The 24,407-nt window shown below is 38.4% G+C and overlaps 1 protein-coding gene across 3 annotated transcripts in view; it reads right to left on the minus strand.

Annotated features, from left to right (window-relative positions):
• dnah7 (dynein, axonemal, heavy chain 7) overlaps positions 1–24,407 on the minus strand; it is a 106,583-nt gene that overhangs the window by 73,203 nt on the left and 8,973 nt on the right. For all 3 annotated transcript variants that reach the window (XM_079663851.1, XM_079663852.1, XM_079663850.1), the window contains exons 16-25: positions 23,702–23,881; positions 22,679–22,819; positions 21,435–21,802; positions 20,264–20,450; positions 9,525–9,718; positions 5,428–5,626; positions 4,686–4,826; positions 3,042–3,254; positions 1,885–1,994; positions 935–1,103 (exon numbers count right to left, since the gene is read on the minus strand). In XM_079663851.1, coding sequence (XP_079519977.1) covers positions 935–1,103; positions 1,885–1,994; positions 3,042–3,254; positions 4,686–4,826; positions 5,428–5,626; positions 9,525–9,718; positions 20,264–20,450; positions 21,435–21,802; positions 22,679–22,819; positions 23,702–23,881 — 1,902 coding nt within the window. The remainder of the gene's footprint in view (positions 1–934; positions 1,104–1,884; positions 1,995–3,041; positions 3,255–4,685; positions 4,827–5,427; positions 5,627–9,524; positions 9,719–20,263; positions 20,451–21,434; positions 21,803–22,678; positions 22,820–23,701; positions 23,882–24,407) is intronic.

The following is a 24,407-nucleotide window of genomic DNA, read 5'->3' on the forward strand; positions in this document are numbered from 1 at the left end:
TGTGTACTGTGGTGGATGGTTGGGTAAACAAAATCAAGGAGGCAGCTGTTCATCTCCAGTTTAAAACAACAATTCAACTTCAAGTTTTTTTAATTAGTTAAGGGTCACCTATTATGCAAAACCCACTTTGTCCTGTCTTTTATACATCAACATGTGTCCCCTCTGTGGAAAGAGATTCTGGAAGTTTCAGGAACAAAGATTCTATCTCTTTTTGTCCTGATCCATTTATATAAAAACCTGTCTGAAAATGAGCTGATCAGATTTTGGCCACTTTATGATGTCATAACGATTTCTTGGCTTGTGTAACCATTAGTCAATCAGCAACCAAGGTAAACCCCCCCCCCACCTTATCACCTGAATCTCCTCCTAGAGCACCATTGTGTTCTTTTTAACCAAATATCTCTCAGAGGGGCGTGGGGAGGGGCTCCTTATTTTCAACTAAAGTAGACAGAGAATCAGCACTTTGGAAACAGGGCTGAAACAGAGGGGATTATGGGATGCTATAATGATCTGTTTGGTATTTAGAGCAAAACACTTCAGAGACATCTTTTGTATATATCTGACATCTATAATATATTGATGGAAAACAGTATAATAGGGGACCTTTAAATTCCGTAGCAAACTTAACTATTTCAAGCCAAGCCGAGAAACGAGTGCCTTTTTTTGTTTCAATAAACATTTCATAATGTGCAACTCTAATCCAGGAGAAAATCAGTTTCCCTTGAAACATAATTGAGAATGTAGTTTGGTTGTATGCAAACATAACCTTATTGTTTACAGGGTTGGTTGAAGGTGGAAGTATCTGTATCTGTTCTGGCATAATTCAATCTGAAAAACGAGGGCAAGAGCTTCTAGGAATATATTATGACTCAATATTATAAGTAATGTAAAAACTATATATATGTACTGTAATGTAAAAGGAAACTGTACTCACCTTGAAGAACTTTCCCAAAGCAATGTAGTCCAGTCCGTCGGAGCAGTTGAAGACCACACATTGCTTAGCCACAGCTTTGGCCAAATCTTTGGTCGTCTCTGTTTTTCCTGTGCCAGCCGGGCCCTCTGGGGCCCCTCCCAAATGGAGACTTAGGGCCCCAAACAAAGTGCTGTGGTAGGGGGAACAGACAGGAGAAAGCTTGTAAAACACCTTAAGCGCTTTCAGTGATAAATCAAACAAGATATTCCTCATCAAATGATAATGTGTATTTTTTTTTTATCCATAGACACGTCAAAATAACTTGCTGACAAACCACTTGGTAAATGTTAATGTTACTTCAGACTACCAAAATCAAATGTTTCTATGTAATGTCATTGTTTGCGCTTAATACGGTTACATTTATGGATGAACTGATGATTATGTAAAGGATTTGGAAACTTATGCCATTTGACATAATGTTTATTGATGTGATGTTGCCATGCCTGAAGCATGGCAACACCACATTTTTTTCATGAAAAAAAACATTTTAAACAACTAAATTGTAATATTAATCTAAAGTGCAATTTCCTAATAATTTTTGGAGACTGTGTCAGCCAAGTTCTAGCAGTGATCTTTAAAAAAAAGCAAACTGCCCTAGAGGCTAGCTGAAGAACATTGTGCACAAAGAAACATGTTTGATCAATTTAAATGAACTCCCAGAAGTTCAGCAAGAAAAACTAAATATTGTCGCTGAAACTGATAAGAAATGGACAAGAAAATGAATTTAGAATCCAAATAGGGCTAAGACGAGACAGAATGACAAGTGTTTGATTTATAATGTAGGGATATCCGGCATGTAAGTATTTCCAACCTGGGGTTTGTAGAGTCATCAGACAGTGTTTGATCTGCAAACACCTACGCGTTATAAAAAAAAAGGAAACCAGTCATCTGTTGATGGGAAGTTTCTTTACCGGTAGCAGCGGTCAGTAAGGGGGGTGATGACCAGGCGTGGAGTGTTCCCCAGATATTCATAACCATAAGGCAAACCGGCATTGATCATCTTAGTCTGAAGTTGGTTCTCCTGCAAGGGGTGTGACACAGAGTTTACAAGGAGTAATACAGTAGTATGTATTATTAGTTTTAATAGAGTGGTGCAAGAATGAGTCATACTTTTAGAAATGAGTTAGCAATTTAGCAAGTCATTGGTTTTTGGAATTAGTTTTTGGTTAGATGCCTGAAGTAAGGTCTGTGGTTGACACAAGCTTACAATATTTTGTTCTGCGAGATAAAATATGTCAGTAAAATACCCACCCTGAAAGGCTTAGGTGTCTTAAAACTGCAGTGGGTAACTACTTAAAGGAGCCCTATTGTGCTCATTTTCAGGTTCATATTTGAATTATGTTCCTCTACTGCGAAATGTTTCCATGCTTTAATGTACAAAAGGGTCTTCATTTCTCTCATACTGCCTGTGCTGCAGCACCTCTTTTCACCGACTGTCTGAAACCAGAGCCCAGTCTGCTCTGATTGGTTGGCTAGCCGGCTCTGTTGTGATTGGGCAACCTCTTAGAGAAGTCCCGACCCTCAGCCTATCAAGTACAATGTTTTGGAGCACTATTACATTACATTGCATTTAGCTGACGCTTTTATCCAAAGCGACTTACAATAAGTACATTCGACCAGGAAGATACAACCTTGAAAAAAAAAACAGAATCATATAAGTACATCAGGTTTCATAGAGCCAAACAGTTCAAGTGCTACTCAACTGGCTTTAGATAAGCCATTCCTTTATTAGTATATACTGTAATATACTGCCAATAGAAGCGCGAGTGTTACAGTGATGTCAATATGTTACGGAACTTTGATGTAGTTTCCTACAGCCTAAAGTTTGCGTTTGACTTGTGACGATTGCATTTGCGCTTGAACTATTATAAAGTGATGTTAACATGTGCAGATTATCCTGCTGAACAAAACATGTAAGTATGATAAGTGTGTGTTTGCCACAGACCTTGTTTCTGCTATATTCCCAAATACAAAAAGCCGAGGGAATCCTAGAAATGTAAACTTCCAGGTGGGCCTACGACAAAACGTCATCCCTGCACCACTCTTTAATGATTCCTCCTTTACATACCACCCAGTAGTAGCGCAGTTGGCTAAGCCACTCAAAGTCATTCTCGTCTGTTATTCCCTTTTTCACAAGTGTAGCGAGCACATCCCGGCCGTGCACGTCCAGCACGACGAGGGCTCCGAGGGTCACCCGGTTCTGCTTGGATAGCTTTCCGCGAACGAGTGAGACGATGTCGTCAATCTGTTTGTTGTTCTGCTCCAGGTAGGCATCTAAGGCCTGAGGAGGGGGGGGAGAGGCGTGATTAAATGGAAGGCAGAGCATGATGGAGAGGAAGCTATCAAGACTCCATCTATAAACTGAAGGTCACGAGTTTGATCCACTGCTATGTCTATCACTGTCAAGATGTTCATGAGGACAACACCACCCTTTTCCTTCTTTTGTAAGTGCATTGCTGGCAGGGTATAATCTTGTGTCTTGGAGGATATCATAAGACAAAGATATCCTGTTACAACTGTATAATACAGCCGCTCACTGCAGACCTCTGCTGGTTACGTTTACTAAATAAGACGTGTCAGCTGATGAGACACAGGCGCTCTTATTTGATCTAACACTTTTAAAAGAGTTTGAAATCCTCATTCAGATCACCTGTTTCAATATCTATCTCAGTCTGCATGTTTAACGTTGAGCCACAAGGTTATAATTACCGTAAATAAGACATTTATTGAAAGGTAATTTCTCATGTATCACTTTGTTGACTTCATCTTGAGAACAAGTGATGGATCAACTACTGTAAGTGCTTTCACTCAAATACTGTATTTGAGTGCAGTTTTGAGGAACTAGAGTGTTTCCTCTCAATGATATGATATTTCTACACCACAGAGGGAAATATTCTTCTTTTAACTCCACTCCGCAAGTCTTTACGTTAGTACCTTTAGAGATTTAGATTCTTATACAAAATACTAATCAATTGATACATGATTTAATACATATTAAACTAGCCAGCAATATGTAGACGTGATGCAAATGTGCTCCACCTTTGCCAGTTGCAATATTAAATGAATAATGCATCAATAATTATAATGCAGTAAGTAAGAAATATTATATTTCTGAAATTGATCCTGCATAATGAATAATGGTTTTTTTGTGCTTTTATTTGAGTTACAACATGAATGCATGCTTTATACATTTCTACTGTGTAGTATCTTCCACACTGTAAATGTTTTGTTTAGGCAGTTTCTCGTGCTCTGACATACTTTACACTATGTAGCCATGGTTACAACAACTTTGATACAGACATGTGACTTCCAAGCATTCGGTAGATTATGCCTTTCAGATACTACAGTAGTGGTTGCCTTGGTTACACCTTTGATCCAGGCATCATGGAACTTCAGAGCATTGTAAATGTAGGGAAACATGCTGCTCTGCTTCCTTTCTAACAGAGTTAAGCATGTGGGATAGATCTGTCTGTTAAACAAAATGTGTTTCCTTTGGACGATAACAACTTTTTTTCTCATGATAGGAACGACTCTAAATTACATTTTTTAATAGTATAGGTCAAGGACGGGCACTTTTTCAATCCAGATACAGTAGTTACAATAGTCTTTCCGTTCTTTCGGTATTGCGTCAAAAACAGCATTAACAGTTAGAATGAAAGATCTTAGGCATTGTATCTTAAGTACCACACAATGGAAAAGAAAAGTTGATCACCTTTGGTCCTGAATGAATGGCTTCATTAATATCCTTGGTCCAGTAGACCTGTGAGACGCAGAGCACGGTCTGGCCCGGCCACGCACGCACCCAGTTGATCCTCAAATCTTTGGGGTACGCCTCGATAGCCTCCCCGACTACCTACAACGACCACAAGAGGGACAGAGGCTTTCACTAGATTTGAGGGATTATGTGGGGAGAGGTCTTGGAAGCAGAGACTCAAGCTCCTTCCAAATTAGTATCTCGCTTGCATGAATTTAGGTTCTCAATAAATCTTAGGCCGTCAAGAAGAATCAAGAAAATTGCATCACAGAATGTATGTCATGGTTCTGAAAATAGGCCAATCAGTATTAGCTAAATAGCATCCCAACATTGATGCATCACAATGTTATTTTAACTGACTGACTGAACAGCTGACTAAATGCTGTGATGGCTTATTCCCTTCACTTTTGGATCTTTATTTGGAGCAAATTGTATGAAGGAAATGTATATTTGATAGAAAAATAACTAAAATCTAATATTTTTTTGATTGAATACAATATATATAATAAACTATATATATATATATATATATAGTTTATATATATATATATATATATGTCTGGCCCATATGTCTGGCCCTTGATGTGTTTTTTTTGTGTGGCAGTTTGACACAGCAGCTCTTGTGAATATAAATCTCATTTGAATACCACCATATGTTTTTGTATTTAAGTTAAGCTGACACCAAAAATGACAAACACACCTTGTGCAGGGAGGCCATCATGCCATTCTCCAGTTCCAGGAGCCACTTCTCCACCTGGCCCCTGGTTTTGGAGGTGGAGATGACGTCCAGCAGCTCTACCGTTTCCCCCTCACTGCTCTTCATGTGGGTGATGTCCAGCGCTTTGGTGAACACCACGCTAGCAATACCTTCAAAGCACTTCTTCAGATGAGGCTGCACTCTGGAGGAGAGGAAGGCAAGAACATCTAATTACTTCCATATTGTGTTATATCCAAGTCATATTTTACAGTGGCCCTCGGCATTTAGAGATTGTATGCACTTTCACATTTCACAATTACGACGCCATATTAGGACCACTGAAGGTAAAATACAGGGCAGGGGAGAGGTAACATTTTGTGATTTTACCAGATGAAGCTTGTAAATGTGTCATATTATTGGAGCATTTCCTTTTCTGTTTCTAATATATTTATGAGTTTTTTCTCCGAAATCTAAAATATTATTCTCAGCGATATCCATGATTGTTTTTTCCAAATGTAAAAACTTGAATCTTGTATTTCTTTAGTTGTTCCCTATATTAGCTCTCTAACCTGGCTCTGTAACTCTGTAATGTTTTTTATCTGTGACACACACAATGGAAACACTGATCTTCTCAATTTAAACGAATGCAGCTTTTTTTCTCCGGCCGCATAATTGCCCAACCTTTATTCACTTCATATTGCTATAGGCAACCCCTAGAGTGAAGATGGTTTATTAGCCTACGTTTAAACTCAGTGTGCACGCCGTCTTTTGGCAGATAATGACTGTAACATTTAGAACACTAAAGACTAATGATGCACCAAGTCTGAACACCCTCCTGTGAAATTGAAAAAATGAAAGACTGCTGACATGAAGCAAGAGAAGAACTGTGTGTAGAAGAAACCGTTATCCCTGTCTCCCTTTTTTTTAATTAATTGTTAGAAGACAATTGCTTTTTAGTGTTGCTGCTGCTCCACCTGAACACCAGCTGCTGAAAGGTCAAACTAAGCCATGCTTAATGAGATAACTAGAGCAAGTGCAAATTCATGCTCATATGTTGATGATTGCCCTCGCTGTATTTCATCCCTAAATAGCACAAAACAGTGGTAAAAGAAAAGAAAGAGGCTAGCAAGTGGACCTTGAGTCAAGCTACTGTTTTAAAGGTCACTAATTAATTTGAACAGTTATTTTTAGTGTTGAGTTATTCTTTAAAAGGTCATGGAAGCACTTGGGGGGGTTGCCCACTCTCATTTTTCTCTCACACTTCCTAGAACATTTAAGGAATACATTTATTAGAATATGTCGGGGGAACTGTGATACCATGCAGCTGCGCCCCAAAAAACTTCTGCCAGACTTTTATTGTTCTTTACTTTCACAGCATGTCCTGCGACTTTTGCCGCTGCACAAAACTATTCTTGTCTTTAGAATCAAGATTGACAGGTTTTATTGTCATATGTATGGTGGCAAATAAAGGCAAATCCGTAACAACATCCCAAAACACGTGGATAAGGAGAAACGCACTGCAGTTTCAGAAACGGTGCAAATATAAAAACTAGGGATGTAACGATATACCGAATATCGCGGTATCGCGGTAAATAATCTTCCCAATACCGTCGTGAGACTGACAAAATCTACCGCGATTTTTAAAAAAAAATTTTTTTTAAAAAGAATATATTTTTTTTTAAAACACTTTTTTTTTAAAAAACCTTTATTTAACCAGGTGGTACCATTGAGATCATCGATCTCTTTTTCAAGAGAGACCTGTCCAACATGGCAGCAAGTAGGTTACAACATGAAAATAAAACAACAGATAACACAAAAGGACATCGTATTTACAGGGCTACATTTACACACCTAGAGACATTGACAAGTACCAACCATATATTTATATCTCGCCATGTCAATAAGCCTGGCGTTAGACTTTTTCGCTGTCCGTCATTTTGACAGACAGGATCGTAAATCCGTCATAATCCCTTATTACGCATCGGGTCTGAACAGTTCACGATAGAGCATGCTCGTGAACTGTCAACGGGGGGGGGGGGCGGTGTTATGCCGTGTGTGCATGCAACTCGCGGGACGCGCACAGCGTGAAGCAAAACCTCCCAGACATGTATTGATCTGTACGGCAAATTACGGTTTGGGAACTATATCATTTCCTTTTGGAGGGCATGCATAACACGGCATACCACCAGAGCCTTGCTGCGGGGAAACGTTGGCGCTGTTCCGAGTTTGTTCTAATCTGTCAAAATGACAGACTGCTTTCAGATTTTTCCGTCATTGTTAAATAAAATATTCGGTTAACGCGACCACTGGTGTCCCAGCAACATCAGTACCAAGCGAGAGAGTTGTTTCCAGAGCAGGGGATATTGTAAATGCCCAAACACCCCAGCTTATAAATACCTGGAAATGTGGACATTCTCATATTCCTAAAAACCTGTCGGATGATGCTGAGTGAGTGACTAGTGAGTTTGAGTTGAGTTACTTGAAAAACTAAAGTGAAACTTGATTTATTTTATTGCAGGGTCTGATTATTAAATGTCCTTGTTTATTTGTGAGATGCAGTGGCATAAAGAAAATGCTTACTTTGTTTGGTAGTACCAGTAGGTACAAAAACACTGGTTTTCTTGTTCCAGTCTGTTACTGTCACTTTTTTGACACTTTAAAATACTGCTATCCTACAAAAAGGCTGTAAAAATCAGATTTATTATGTAATAAAGAAACATTTTCCGAGTAAAAAAATGTTTTATTGAAGAAAAAAAAAATTATGATTTTTTTTTTCTTCCCTTTATTATTCAATATCGTGATAAATACCGTACCGTGGACTTGTTATCGCGATATTATCGTACCGTGAGTTTTTGGTATCGTTACATCCCTAATAAAAACACAAATGGGCCAAAACAAATGCAAATTACAAAAAATCTTAACCAACTTGAATACACATGTGCAGAATGAAAGTCTGCGAGAGTGACAGTTGGCCAACTTTATAATCCCTGAACGTGAATAAGTGCACCAGTTCCGACTGTGTGCAACACTTTTTATTGTCCCCCTTTCCATTCTGTTTTGTGCTTCTTGCAGCGTTTTCTTTTTTTAGCGTTTTGTGTTTGCAGTGTTTTGTTTACGCAGCACTTTTAGTAAATGCTGCACATGTTTCTACATTTGCATGCGTTTTAGCACATTTGTGTTTTCTTATTTTTATCAATTTTGAAAGTGTAGTGTTTTGGACCGTTGTAATGTGTTTGCCCCTCTCGGCCACCGTATTTATGCATAAAATCTACAGTGTAGTTATTGGCAATGAAAATCTTAAGTCCCAGGCCCCGAAAGAGGGCAACATAGGATATATTTAAGACATAAAGAAATAAGGAAATAAAATAGTGATACAATGGTGCAAGTAAATGCAGGAATAAGTAAACATGTCCTAATTAATATAACTGCACCTTCTTATTAGAATAGTCCTTCTTATTGTTACTAACTAATCTTGAATGTCACACAGTAAACAAAGTCTTTTTTAAACTTGCTTCATATCTATATGTTTCTCTTTCTTGTTCTCGCTGTGGGCGAAAACGTTCTGGAAAAATTGAAACAATTATTTAAAAGCTCAAGCAATAATACTTTGGCATTTGGCACCTTCTATCCCTGAAATACCATTGACCATTAACTCAAATTTGCAAGAAATGACAACTTGAACTTTCCCAACAATACACTTCCAACGCCCCCACAGCGGCATTCAAATCCCCTCTCTGCAGAGGAGGTCACAACTGTGTGCATCTGTAATGATGTGATGACAATTCCCAGATGTGAGAATAAAGGGAAAGTAGAGTTCAAATGAAAAGAGAAAAGAAGATAGTCAAAAGGAAGATGATATTTTGTCAGGAATCACATATATTATTAACCAAATGCCCTTGGTCAAAAAGACAAGGGCGGGTTATCAGCAGGACTTTGGGGGCTGAGTATGAGTTGTAGTTAGCTGAATATTGTAAGCCCCAACATCAATCTCCGTAACTTTTTTAGGTAATGTCAAATGCTGAATATCTAATTTGAGTCTTTTTTGTGTGCCACTAATGCTCTAATATTGTTAATGTTGTGTGCTAGTTTTAGCCATTTACCTTGTGGGGTCTTTGGTCTCTGAGAGGATTTCCAGCAGCTCCTCATTAGACAGGAAGAAGAACCGTGGAAAATAGAGACGCTTCTTCTCCAGGTAGCTGTTGAGGCCTTTCAGGATCATATCCAGAAGCTCGTTGGACTTTTTGAGCTTCTCTAGCATCTTGTCGATGGCGATTACTGCCAAGACATGCATGTCCTAACACAGAGAAGTGAGAATAGAGTAAATTTTACATTTTGGTTTAAGTTATTTTAATTCATTTCAAAATAGTACGTTGTTTTTGTGGTCAACCACCAACATCATCACAACTCGTGGTTAGGATCAGCATCAGGAATTAAGCAGGACAAAGCGAAAATCTCAGAATGCTCCTAAGGTGCAAAAATACCACAAAGGTTTCATTAGTAAATTAATTAATTAATAATACATTAATAATAAAAAGGTATATTATAAAGAAAATACATGAAGAAAAAAGAAAAAAAAGGGGGGGAAAAGCAACTTTATCCACAAATTACTACACTTTTTTAAGTGGCATCCAATTGTTGCAAACCTTTTTTGCATTTTCCACAATTAATTCAACTTCGTATTTTTTTCTTTTATATATGTATCTGTTCTATTTCCTTGCTTTTTATTGATACTTACTTCACTTTGTAAAGCACTTTGTTGTTTGTAAAAAGCGCCTTATGAATAAATCAAGTTCAATTGAGCTTTCTCTAATGGGTCACTGAAGCCTGGATGTGAGAAAGCAGCAATTTTCTCGCATTATCTCCTCTGACAGGTACATCTCGACTTTTGCACCAGGAGTAGCACCCTCTCTGCAAAGTGGCCGACGTGATGCATAAAAGCATTTGACCTTTTGGATCTACAAGCTTTGCCTTGAAATGAAATACTAAAACACTGCAATATCTTTCTTTAGCTAACAGGCTCCATGCTCCACAGTGAGGCCCCCTTGAAACAAAGCACTCTTCAAAACTCTATGAAGAAACAGTAATACATATTTTACCTTAGGCATGTCTCACAACTCAAAAATATTTCAGCTATGATATAATTGTATCTTTACTAAAACTCAATATTCTTTGGCACCAACCGGAAGAATCTAAATATAAAGCCTAATCTACAAGGTCAGACAGTGAATGGCGGAACCAACTCAAAAGGAACATTTTAGAATGAAAGCGCATATAATCTTCTCAATGTAATAAAATAAAATGCAGAAATGAGCAAAATTCTGAGCTAGTGTAGCCCAACTTAATGCAATAATACAAAAATGATTTACATAAACACTCATTTAAATAATCATGGTGTGTTTTTTAAGAGATTCGTTTTTTAAGAGATTCGAGAGGCGTTTCAGGCAGAGCGGGTTGTGTGGCAGGAAAACTCCCTCAAAAGTGATAAAAAAACAGCTCTGCTTCTCCTGGTGAGAAATATAAAATAATCTTTGTTTTGTTGCTCTAGTTTTTAAATGATCACTAACCCAGTCCGTCTATAAACATCTTATTATAGAACATTTCACCCTGCAAAAATAACACTAACCCTTTGCACAATGCAACACTTGACAACATAGCTTTTTCAAAAAGGAACAATATGTTGTGAGGGGAAACAGCTGGTTTTGATTAGCTAACTCTCATGTTTGTTTGATGCGATCGATTTGCCTTGAGCCGTTTCTTTTTACTTCAGACTTTTCACGTCTCCTGGCAACATGCAACGTGTAATGTCAAAACAGAACCATTTAAAAATCAATAGGAAGTCTTCAAAAGTTCATGTACAGCTGTAAGACAACAATAGATGACATTACAGTTATGGTGTATCGTGGCAATGCAACTCAATGTGAATAGGAAAGAATGAGAATGTTGGGCGTTTGAGAAATAGAAAATAATTGTACAGAATGAAAAGTAGATTCTCTCTGGGAAAGCAGCAAAGAAGAGGAAGCTGAGTATAGCATTGCTGTGACTTGGCACAGTTTCTGGTTTGCACTAAATATAAAGGTCACTGTCCATTAAAAGGAGGCTCAGCCACTGAAATACTTTGAATGAAGTGCTGTTTTGAAACTAAAAACACAGAGAGCATCTAGAATGAGAAAATTATTATTTTTGATCCCTCATGATTTGCTATTGATTTCTTATGATGAGTGGAAGCAGCGGCTGCTGACTCATGCCAAAGCCACTTTTCCTCCCCCTGGGCTTAGCATGTAATAAATAAAAGTAATAAACAAATGCCATGAATGAGAGATGAAAAACATTTAGATCAGGTTTTTCTTTTTTTCTTTAAGGGAATAGTCTGTGGAAAATACTCAAGCTACGGTAAGCAACTGACTTTAAAGGCTAAATCGCAGACATTGTGTTTCATTGAGGCATCTGATTGAGTTTGATTCCAGCTCTTTATAGATTTCATCAGGACAATGTTATAACTTTTTTTTGAGTGAGCCAGCCAGAAGCTATTTATGAGCACATGAAGGGATAACAATGCGCTAATGTCTGTATTGTGCCTGATAGTGTGTGTTTTATACACCAAACAGATGGCTTCAATGGGGGACAGCAACTGTTTATAGCTGATATGGCAGCTCTGCAATCTGTGTGGGGGAAATACATTATCGAAAGAAAACATTTGTCTTTGTTGGAATCTAAAACACACACACAAACACACAAATGGTGCATGGACTGCATTTATATAATGCTTTTCCATTCTTTGTGACCACTTGAAGTGCTTTAACATAAGTCAGCATTCACACATTCATACAGAGGCAGAGGCTGCCAGAGAAGGCGCCCCTGCTCAAAGAGGCAACACTCACCCACCGTTACACACCTTTGGCCATCAGGAGCAATGTTGGGTTAAGTATCTTGCCCAAGGACACTTGGACATGTTGAATGCATTGGCTGGGGATCGAACCAACAACCTCCTGATTTGAGGTGGAACATCTACCCAGTGTTGTAAGAAGTACTCAGATCCTTAAGTAAAAGTAGAAATGCTATGTTCTTCAGATGCTCCATTATAAGAAAAAGTCCTGTGTTTAAAATGTTACCTGAGTAGAATTACAGAAGAATTATTAGCTAAATGAACTGAAAGGTCCCCTATTATACTCTTTATCAACAATAAATTAAAGGTCTCAGATATATAAAAAAACATGTCTCTCAAGTGTTTTGCTTGATCACAGTGGCCTAATCAAGTTTTGAAATAGATGGATCAGGACAAAAAGAGAGAGAATCTTTTTTCCTGAAACCTTCCCAATCTCTGTACACAGGGGGACACTTATTTATGTATGAAATACATGAAAAAGTGGATTTTGCATAATAGGGGACCTTTAAAGTATTTTTTTTTTTAAAGTACTCTATATGCAACCAATACATTTAAGAGAAGTTTAATGTTGTAGTCCGTCAATGTGGAGCGAATACTTATTTAAAAAGGCCCTATTATGCTTTTTAGGGTTTTCCCTTTGCTGTAGAGTGCTATGTCGTTGTTTGTGCATGTAAATGCTCTGCAAAGGCTAACATCCCTGCTAACTGTCCCTCCAGAGGGAATTTCTCTTCTTCACACTCCCAATCAGAGCAGACTGGGCTCTGGTTTCAGACAGAGGGTGAAAAGAGGTGCTGCAGCACAGGCAGTATGACAAAAATAAAGAGCTTTCTGAACATTAAAGCATGGAGACATGTTGCAGTAGAGACACTAAATACTAATGTGAACCTTAATTAGCATAATAGGTCCTCTTTAACATTTGTGTTTTAAAAAAAGTAACTATACAACAATATAAGTGTTAAATAAATGTAGTGCACTGAAAAGTACCATATTTGCCTCTGAAATGTAGTGGAGTAGAAGTATAAAAAAGCATAAAATGAATACCCAAGTACCTAGTATAGTATAGTACGTAAGTACAGTACAGTACTTGAAGGAGCCCAGTTACATTCTATCACTTCAACCACATCGGAGCCACAGCTGCCTCTAACATACACACTTGACATCAAATATAACCCTGTATGTTCAACGCACATTCTGCAGAGCTTTATATCTGCATGGGCATGAGTAGTATGCTATTCTTTTGCTGACTACTATTGTCTTATTATTTCTGGCTCTATTAGTAAACAATATGTCAATCATCTTCTGCATGAGCTCAGATGGTCAACTGTGTCTCGCTGCCTCAGCTCATTAGAGGGGTCAAGATTTGAGGTGCAACACATTTTAAAGAAAGGGTTCATAGACATACGTCTTTTTCTGCAATGCATGCAGTAATACAGAAGATACATGATATATTGAAGAAGGCAGCAAATCAAAAAGAAAACTAAAAAGAAAGTTGTAAGGTGCTGCTGGAGGATCAGTGGAAGTTGAGCAGCTCCCTGTGGTTGATCTGATATTAACAGGTGAATTGTGGGTAGGAGAGCCTCTCAATTGCTGCCCGCCTTTTTGCTCACTCCCTTCTTTGGTATATATATACTAAGAGTTGAGATGATTCCAATTTCATGCACTGCTGATCAATGCCATGGACGAGATGAAGGGATGTGTTCTTTGTCAAGATTGTGATGCAGTGTACGCCTATGCCTGGGGTTAGTTGTTCCCATAGCTGGCCTACATGGTGTGGGGAGTGAGACATGCTCAGCTTCGAACATGGCAAGGAACTGGGGTTGCATAAAAATATCAAAGTGTAAATCAGTGGTTCACAACATTTTTCCTCAAGGGACTCCTTTTATATCATTAAGTCAACTGACTGGTGACATGGTTCATGTACTTTTTGTAATGTATTTATTGTATAACATAAAGAAAACAGATTAATTCTACAATCAACCAAAACAGTGAAAGCAATAACTGCAGGAATGTGGTGTATAACAAGCGACTAAAGTTATTTCAACGCAGAGTATTTCCTGTGAATATTTCATCAGGGATTAGTTTTCTTCACGGACCCCTGTGAAGCTTTGGTGACCCCCAGTGAGGGCTTGAGACTAAAGGATGAAAACTAGTAGAGCAACTGATTAGCTTTCTTTCATTCAATATTAATATGAATATGAACCTGCAGTATTGAACACTTCCCATTATTAGCTGAAAACATTTCAAAGAAAGCTCAAACTAAAAAGGCAAAAGGTGTTATTGTTTTTGCTCCCTAAAATGTTATACAAAGATAATTGGGGTAATTGTGTGCATGAATTACAAAAATTCATGCACGTAATTTTTGTAATTCAGCCATCTTTCTAGTTTGTGAACTCGGTATACATTCCCTGCAAACATTGCATTGCCTTCCCAGGGTCAAAACAAAACATGTAAAGCTACTTTTAGCTTCTATTCAAGGTCCAACTTTCTGAATATCTGAAGTCTGCCCTAAGTTATCTTAAATCAAGTCATTCGCGCTTCAATCCTCTTCACTTTTGCTTTTCCAGAAGTGATCTAACTATATTTTATTATTATACAGGTTATATGCCGGAATCCTGAAGTCAAATGTAATATCTTTTAAGACCTTTTTTAAGACTCTTTCCATACATTTTAAGACCTCATCGCCACTTGGAGTTTTAACCGGTTGCATTGGCAACACACTTTACCTCACATTTACTATATACAGTATTGATTGTCCTTCCTCCTTATCTTCCAACCATTTGGACGCAAACTTGCATTTCCCCATAACGATGTTGTTTAACAACCGGCGTAAACGGACCTTCGCGCTATCAAGCAGTGAGCGTGCGATGTCCTGTTCAGATGACGTCAAATCCAACGGGATGCCATAAATAAACTACACAGAATCACACTGCACACCTACACAATGATTACATTCAGGCACACTGTAGAATACAACCTCTTTGGACCATTTATATACTTATTGAAAACAAGCTACAACATGCAATACTTTTGGAAAATGCTGTTTATTACTTTTTAATACTTTTTAATAGGCTTAATTTTCACTAAATTGATTTATCAAATTTTAATACTTTTTAAGACCCCGCGGACACCCTGTTATACTTCTGCACGTACACAGCATCCTCTGTATTTACATTGTTTAATTACCTTCTTTCACTTATCAATTATATATTTTTCGTTGTATTTGTTTTATTTATTTATTTGTATTGTGTGTAAATGCTTATGTTAAGCAATTGGTATTCCCTCTGTTTCTAAACATATAAAAAGATTCATTGATGATTTGTTTTCTATAGATACATGAAATCAACTCAAGTCAAGTTAGGTTTGAAAAAATAAAAAAACCTCTCATGTTTTTCACAATGATTTATAGTTGCCAGGCAATGTTCAAAGTATCTCTAACAAATGTCCACACTACCAGATAATATATATTTGTGTATGAATTGAAACTTTGGAGACTTTAAATAGACAAAAACGTTAACTTCTTCCCCAGCCATAGGAGTGTCTAATGTAAAGAACACGTCAGAGCCCTTGCATACTGCTTTAACTTTTCTTTTGATCAGTGATCTGAAACAGTGAGCTGTACCGAAGCTGCCTGCATATTACTGTGTATGAATGTTTGATAATCTTCTGTGCTTTAAAACAACATAATTACCTTACGAAGAAACACAATGTCAACATCAAATGGCGCACCTTATTTCTGATTAAATTCACACAGCAGCTAACAATATAAAAAACGTCCTGATTGTCTGAACATATTAAGGTAGTTGAGCAGCTAATTGAAGCCAGTATTTAAAATAATATTTCCCTCTTATTACTTTGACTAAACATAATGATTATTACACACACAGTAGAGTGGTGCAGTGATAACCATGGTTGTAGGCCAACCTGTAAGTTAGCATTGCGGGGGCTCCATAGACCAAAAGCAATGGGATTTGTGACATAGGCAGATTTATGATGCGTACATCTTTTGTTCAGCAGGATAACACCCATATACAGTGGGGCAAAAAAGTATTTAGTCAGCCACCAATTGTGCAAGTTCTCCCACTTAAAAAGATGAGAGGCCTGTAATTTTCATCCTAGGTATACCTCAACTATGATTGACAAAATGAAAAAAAAAAAAATCAGAAAATCACATCGTCTGATTTTTAAAGAATTGATTTGCAAATTATGATGGAAAATAAGTATTTGGTCAATAACAAAAGTTCATCTCAATACTTTGTTATATACCCTTTGTTGGCAATGACGTCAAACGTTTTCTGTAAGTCTTCACAAGGTTTTCACACACTGTTGCTGGTATTTTGGCCCATTCCTCCATGCAGATCTCCTCTAGAGCAGTGATGTTTTGGGGCTGTCGCTGGGCAACGCAGACTTTCAACTCCCTCCAAAGATTTTCTATGGGGTTGAGATCTGGAGACTGGCTAGGCCACTCCAGGACCTTAAAATGCTTCTTAGGAAGCCACTCCTTTGTTGCCCGGGCGGTGTGTTTGGGATCATTGTCATGCTGAAAGACCCAGCCACGTTTCATCTTCAATGCCCTTGCTGATGGAAGGAGGTTGTCACTCAAAATCTCACGATACATGGCCCCATTCATTCTTTCCTTTACACGGATCAGTCGTCCTGGTCCCTTTGCAGAAAAACAGCCCCAAAGCATGATGTTTCCACCCCCATGTTTCGCAGTAGGTATGGTGTTCTTTGGATGCAACTCAGCATTCTTTCTGCTCCAAACACGTCTAGTTGAGTTTTTACCAAAAAGTTCTCTTTTGGTTTCATCTGACCATATGACATTCTCCCAATCCTCTTCTGGATCATCTAAATGCCCTCTAGCAAACTTCAGACGGGCCTGGACATGTACTGGCTTAAGCAGGGGGACACGTCTGGCACTGCAGGATGAGTCCCTGGCGGCGTAGTGTGTTACTGATGGTAGCCTTTGTTACTTTGGTCCCAGCTCTCTGCAGTTCATTGACTAGGTCCCCCCGTGTGGTTCTGGGATTTTTGTTCACCGTTCTTGTGATCATTTTGACCCCACGGGGTGAGATCTTGCATGGAGCCTCAGATCGAGGGAGATTATCAGTGGTCTTGTATGTCTTCCATTTTCTAATAATTGCTCCCACAGTTGATCTCTTCACACCAAGCTGCTTACCTATTGCAGATTCAGTCTTCCCAGCCTGGTGCAGGTCTACAATTTTGTTTCTGGTTTCCTTTGACAGCTCTTTGGTCTTGGCCATAGTGGAGTTTGGAGTGTGACTGTTTGAGGTTGTGGACAGGTGTCTTTTATAATGATAACGAGTTCAAACAGGTGCCATTAATACAGTTAACAAGTGGAGGACAGAGGAGGCTCTTAAAGAAGAAGTTACAGGTCTGTGAGAGCCAGAAATCTTGTTTGTTTGTTGGTGACCAAATACTTATTTTCCACCATAATTTGCAAATAAATTCTTTAAAAATCAGACAATGTGATTTTCTGGATTTTTTTTTCTCATTTTGTCTCTCATAGTTGAGGTATACCTAGGATGAAAACTAAAGGCCTCTCTCATCTTTTTAAGTGGGAGAACTTGCACAATTGGTGGCTGACTAAATACTGTTTTGTCCCACTGTATATACTTATTTTATAATAGTTGAAGAGTAAATGCAATGCAAGTAAAACGCTTACGTAATGCTTTAAACCAACTTGCCTACATCATGGTCACATGACTTAACTAAATCTCTGCAAAGCTAAAGGCAGCTAATATTTCCTGTGATGACGTGTAGTATTCTTTCTTTAGTCACTTACAGTGACAATAGCTACTGCCATTTTTAAAACACATAAACGCTACAGACATTCAACAGCAGGGCATACTGATGTATTTTACATTACATTTGATATTATCATAAAATAAAACGTGGAAATCTTGAAAGCTTGGGTTAACCACAGATCCTATTTCAGATGTTAAAGAGAAACAAATTCAAAATCATTGACTTCGAGACGATGAACGCGAAATTGCGTACTCATTTCTGCACCCCTCTATAATCCCTTTTCAGTTCATTTGTAGGTTTTTACTTGTTATTCTATCTTTACGTTAGTCTTGAGAAGTGAGAATGAAGTCTCTGCATACGTGTAGTTTCACAGAGTTAACTTGATACACTTAATTGATTACAAGTAATGGGGCCGATTTCTTGAAGCTGGATAAGCAGAAATGCAAGTGATGAAAGTACTGTAACAACATTTGTGCCAACATGCTTTATAACAGTGTGCGCACAACTCACAGTAGATTGGACAGTATGCGTGCACATCTGAGTGTGTAGGCTTCCTATTCCTTGGTGACCTCGTTTTCTTTGTGGCTCAGGCTGGCCCTGCCCCTTCCAGACAAAATCCATAATTTCTATTTGATGGTGCAGTCAGGCTGGGCCTTCTGGAGGACACTGCCTGAAATTGATGCGTCTCATTTCAGGTCTACTGAGGATGCCAATTACCCTTTTGGAGACTCTTTGAGGATGCTGGTGCAACACTCCCTTGTTTCTGTGCAGTCGTTCCACAACTGTCTCAGTCTGAACAGTCCTTTCCGCTTCTAACGTATATTTCTGTGCCTGTTTTTTCCTCTGCATATACAGTACTTCATACCCTCTGCTGTCACACTCAGGGTCGGGCGTATTTGAGTGTTTATGTTTGTTTTTCCCCACAGGCTCAGGTTTGAAAGTCATAAAGGATAGTTTTAAGTTGAATTTGGTGTAATTATAGTGGACAACCTTAAATTGTAATGGTTTCACTGCCTGTGTACTTCATACTTTAAATTGGACCTGTATTTGGAGACTGATGAAAAAGGGATTCCTTTTCAGCTTATCTTATTTGCTGCCTCTAAACATTAAAACAAGTTTCCAGCTGATTAGGATACTACACTTTTTAGTCAGGGTTGCAGAATGTCACTACCTCCAATGATTGGTTCTTTTTTTGTTATCATTCCGGTTGAAAGAAAATTATTAAAATAGAGCAAACATTCTGTAGGAAACACCATCGAACGGTTGACTGTGTTACTGTTTAACCAAGATTGAATTGGCTGGCATTATCATTTTCCTTTTGATTTCTTAGGAGGCATGTCACTGTGCGATCCTCTAACAATCCATTATGTTACTGTAAAACAATAGAAATGTTGAAAATTGTGATGGTTAGATGCTTTATTCTGTCAAAATGTTATATTTGTATTTGGGTTTGACGTGTTGAAGGGACAACAACTTACTTATTGTGCAACCTTGTGTTGTGTTGTGACATTATGTACTGTGTGTTTATTTAAAGAGGGTATTTATCTCCATCATGGATGACAATGTTAGAGACTATTACCAGCTAAGACACATTTCATTTGATGTATCGTATCATATATATATATACATATATATATATATATATATATATATATATGTTATTTGTTATTTCTATGATTTAACTTGCACTACTTATTTTCAATTATTCTTTACCACTGAATTGTTTTACACATGTTTAATTAGCAAATTTGGAGGGACTCTTAGCTGCAACATTTCCATTACTAATAACTGCTGATTGCTGTGCATACGATAATAAAATAACTTGAAGGTAGATAACTTACAAGAGACAGTGTTGCAGACAAATCCTAGACATTACTTTTTCTCTGACCATAAAGTTATAGTCAAATAACATTTCCTTGGTAAAGGGCAGTTGTATTCTCAACTATTGGCAAATCAATTGAACTTCCTGTTGCATTCAGCAAGGTCAGCCAATAGGAGAGGGTACGCTTTTTTTCAACAGCAGATGTAGAAGAAGAGTTGTTGTTCCTCTATAACGGTGTTTAGATGACGAATATCAGTATAGCTGTTTATGGTCATGTATCTTCCTGATCAATACCCTATCATGCTCCAATAATACAATCTTAGGGAAACAAACCTAAACGTAAAATAATATGTAAACAAGCAACTTACCAGGGAAACAAGTTTGATGGTTTCCCTCCAGGTTTTGTCCACAGCTGTGAAGCGGCGTCCCTCCTCAGGCATCTGAGTCATGATGTCAGGGGAGCTGAAGATGGGCTCCAGGTAGAGCCAGGTGGACTGCACCTTCAACCAGTCGTCCATGATCTCCTGGAGGAGCAGAAGTTTGGCCTCCCATTCCCTACAGGAGGAGAAAACAGCTTGGAAGTGGGTATATACAACTTTAATAAAGGCACTTTCAATTCTGATGTATGTCATATTCTTACTTTGTTGTTAAGTATCTAAACTTTGCCACTTTTATGTTTGAATTTATTTGATATAGCTTTCAAGTTGATTTATGTTTGCGCCTATTTTACAAACCTAATTCCTCTCAATAACTCAATCAAGCTGTGTTTATGTATGCACCATTTTAAACCAAAGCAAATATGTAAACTGATTCTGAATCTGCTTATAATTAATATAACTTAATATATTTGTTGTAGAGGAACAATAAGCCTAGAACAAAACAGTAAAAATGACTTAAAGGTAAAAGGGGTTTTGGTAATCCTGAATGTGTATTTATATTATCTGTAGTAAGTAGACTCCGTATAAAAGGCTGTTGCGATCAGTTCATTTGGCACCAGGATAGGATTATTGGTCCACACCAGAGTTCGATGCTAACACACAAGGCTAGATAATTACATTATAAAGCTCTCATGGGATTAAAAGAACAACTTTCAAATGCTGCTTTAGCATTCTGCCAAAGATGACACAATATGGGGTTTAAAGGCTGCAGGGAAGCCTGTGTCAAACTGTGCCAGGCAGCAACACTGCAATCATATCAGAAACGACAGAGGCTGGGGAATGTTCATCATTTGCTGAACAGAGAGGCAAATAGAAAACTGACTAGTAATTAATGAATTATACAATATGCTAATATGAAACGTTTTTTTTCCAAGTTTCACAAAGGTTACATTAAGTACAGTTCCGCAACAGACAATTTGCTTTTTTAGTTTAAGATAGAGGTATCATTTTAAGGTGTATTTCACCAAAAGCAGCAATAGCACCCAGCACAAGAGGAGATACTGTAATGAAAACATCATTAACCAGCCGGGCCATGTGTACTAATAACTTCATAACGTTAATGAATTGCTTCTTCAGGCAAAACAATTCCTACAAAACTCACCGTATCTCCACCTCGAAGGGCTTGATGAAGGGCGAGCCCCTCATGGTTTGTGTCTTCACGATGTGATCGTCCAACAGCATCTGCACCTCGTCCACGGATGACAGGATGGAGGTGCCCGTCTCTCTGTAGGCCAGTAGGATGAACTCCATTTCGCCCCACTCCATGGCCATTTTCTCCATGGCCTTCTCCAGAGAGTACTCCTTGCCTGCTGCCTCGCTGATGCCCTCAAAGCTGCCCAGGTGCTGTTCCAGGTGCATGGAGAGGAACTGATCCACGCAGGCCTCCTCGTCAGCTGGCTTCAGGGAGATTCCGGACACCTCTGCCATGGCATTCCAGTGGCGCTCACGCAGGCCTGGGTTACACAGCACCTATGACCAAGAAGGAGTACAAAATGTATACTATACTGTATGTATATACGCCTATTAGCCTAGCTCAGGCAGTAGGCACTTTTGGGGGGAACTGGAGGGCACCGGTTCAAGTCCCGATTGGACTAAGTAAAAAGTGTGAACTGGTAGCTGGAAAGGTGTCAGTTCACCTTCTTGGCACTGCCGAGAGGTCCTCAAGCAAGGCACCCAACTGCTCGGGACAGCTAACCATTACAGCCCCCCTTGCTCAGACACCGCTCCATTACATTTGTAAGTCCTGTTTGTGCATTATTGCAATAATGGCATTACTTTACAAGCTGACATTTTTATCCAAAGCTCCTCACATACAATTCAATACCGTAAACAAATGAAGCATCGAAACACTCTTTTTTATGATACATTGGCAGTTCTAGACCAATTTTTTCTGGATGGGGGTTATTTCATGAAAGGGGCACAATAAGTGGTACAATGTTAGGTGAGTATAAAGTCAAAGTGCACAAAATAAACCATAAAAAACATGATTGGTATTCATGTCAGTAACCTAAATATGTGATGAGGCATTATTGTTTGTGCGACACTGTCACAAGTGGTATTATCAAACTCTTTTTTGGGATGGGGGTCACAGTGGGTTCTGTGCTTAGTGTTACAGATGCACTGGCCCCTGCTGCCCCTCCCCATCCATTTTATGAGAGCCCTGACCCTCTGAAATGTAGATGCTTGTTTTCCCCTGTGATGTCAAATCGGATAACAACCGTGTAAATTGAATTTAAAAGTAAGTCTTCTTCTTCTACTACTAACTGTATGCTTGTCGTAAACTAGTGTAGAGACATTTATTAGTTTCACCTCTATAGCTATAGACTTGTTCCGTTGGGGTCTTACCTGCACCAAAGGAATGTTTTCTTTGAAGTCCTCCACCTTCGTCTTCATACTGGTGGCTATGCTCAGGGCACTGGGAACATCACTGAAGCCTTTCTCCAGTTTGTACAGAGTGCGCCAGTAGTTACCAACATCCCCTTCTACCTGCAAGGGTGGAGTTTGCATTACAATGAGTCCAGCAAGACAAATTATGAATTAATAATTGTCAACCAAAATGGTATAATAAAACAGTGTTAAACCAAAAACAAAATGCCTACTTTATAACTAGAAATACCTGCAGTGTATGGCAGCTCACTGGCCTCAATTGCAACTGAGTCATAGTTCATCTTATTAGTATCAACTGCGGCGTGCACACTGCAATTGCACTATCCTCATGTTTAATCCATTATAGACTTTTAGCAAATGTATTGAGGAGGATTTATTTATTATATTATTTTACTTTATAAAATCCTATGTATGTGTGTCTTTTCATATGGCCTTGTGTTTCTTTTATTTCTTAATGCTTGTTTATTTCTTAAATAATGATGTGTGAATTGCCTTGTTTTTGCAAGCTGCTAAACAAAAGAAAAGCCTTGCTTTGCCAGGCGGCTGCTATAAAAGGAGAGCCAATAAGAGCTGTCTTGCTTTAACACATCAGGACAGACAGAAACAGAGGTGTCAATCAAACAGCAGGGAGCAGGATGCTGGTGCAGTTGAGTGTGTGTGCAAATATTATTCACAGGTACACATCTCTATCTCAATTTTATATATGATAGCACATTTTACATTCATTCTATGTAGGCGTAGCAAGAAACAAAAAAAAATTGGTATGCTATATGACTGAAATTTGGGATTTTAGCTTTTGCAGAACATTAACATGGACAAAAACCTAAAACACACTACAAGAAAGAGAAAACCCCCAAAAGCATAAAAGGTGCTTTCACAATGGCATTTTAAGCATCACTGATGCTGTCCTGAATATAAAAGGTGTCCCTGCTCATTGTTAAATTGTTGAAGGTTAAATATACATCCTGAACTTTCTGGTACCTTGTCTGGGTTCACACCCGAGAGTGGTCCATGGAGCCACTGATCATACTGGTTTAGGAAATCAGTGCCTGTCTCATAGAGGCGCAGAAAGGGTGTGAGCTTGTCGTGGATCTTCTTACGCTGTGGGTACTGGGAAATAGTCCAGCCATAGGCATCCTCCTCCATGTTGAATTCATTTATCTTTGGAGAGAAGCAGAAATAGAAGCATGGATAAAAACATAAATGGATAAATAGAGCTCTTTCAAGTCGTGACAAAGATATTTGGAAGAGCCAATGCTGCCCTCTACAGGTTAAACAAGCAGAAACCATCATCGATCAATTAATCCTCTCTCCAATTAATATATATCTTTTAATCAGAAACATGTCTAGTCAATAAAACCCACTTTTATAAGAATGGCTTTTATTTATTTGTATTTATGTTTTATTACTTTCTGCTTGTTTTACTCTGTGTTTTATAGTCTAGTTAGTTGCTGGTTGTTGCATTATCTGTGTGTATTACATATTTGTATTTGTTATAAAGCATTTGGTAACTCTTTTTGAAACGTGCGACAGAAACAAAGTTATATTAACATTTTATTGTTATAATATAATTTGTGACGTATTCTAAAATCTGAGTTTATACTGGCATGGAGCAATGCTTCAAAAGTCGATTACCCCCCCCCCCCGTTCACAATTCATGTGTCGGGGGGTCGCCAGTCTCTGGCAC

The sequence above is a fragment of the Notothenia rossii genome (assembly GCF_949606895.1).
Source record: "Notothenia rossii genome assembly, chromosome: 2".
NCBI lineage: Eukaryota > Metazoa > Chordata > Actinopteri > Perciformes > Nototheniidae > Notothenia > Notothenia rossii.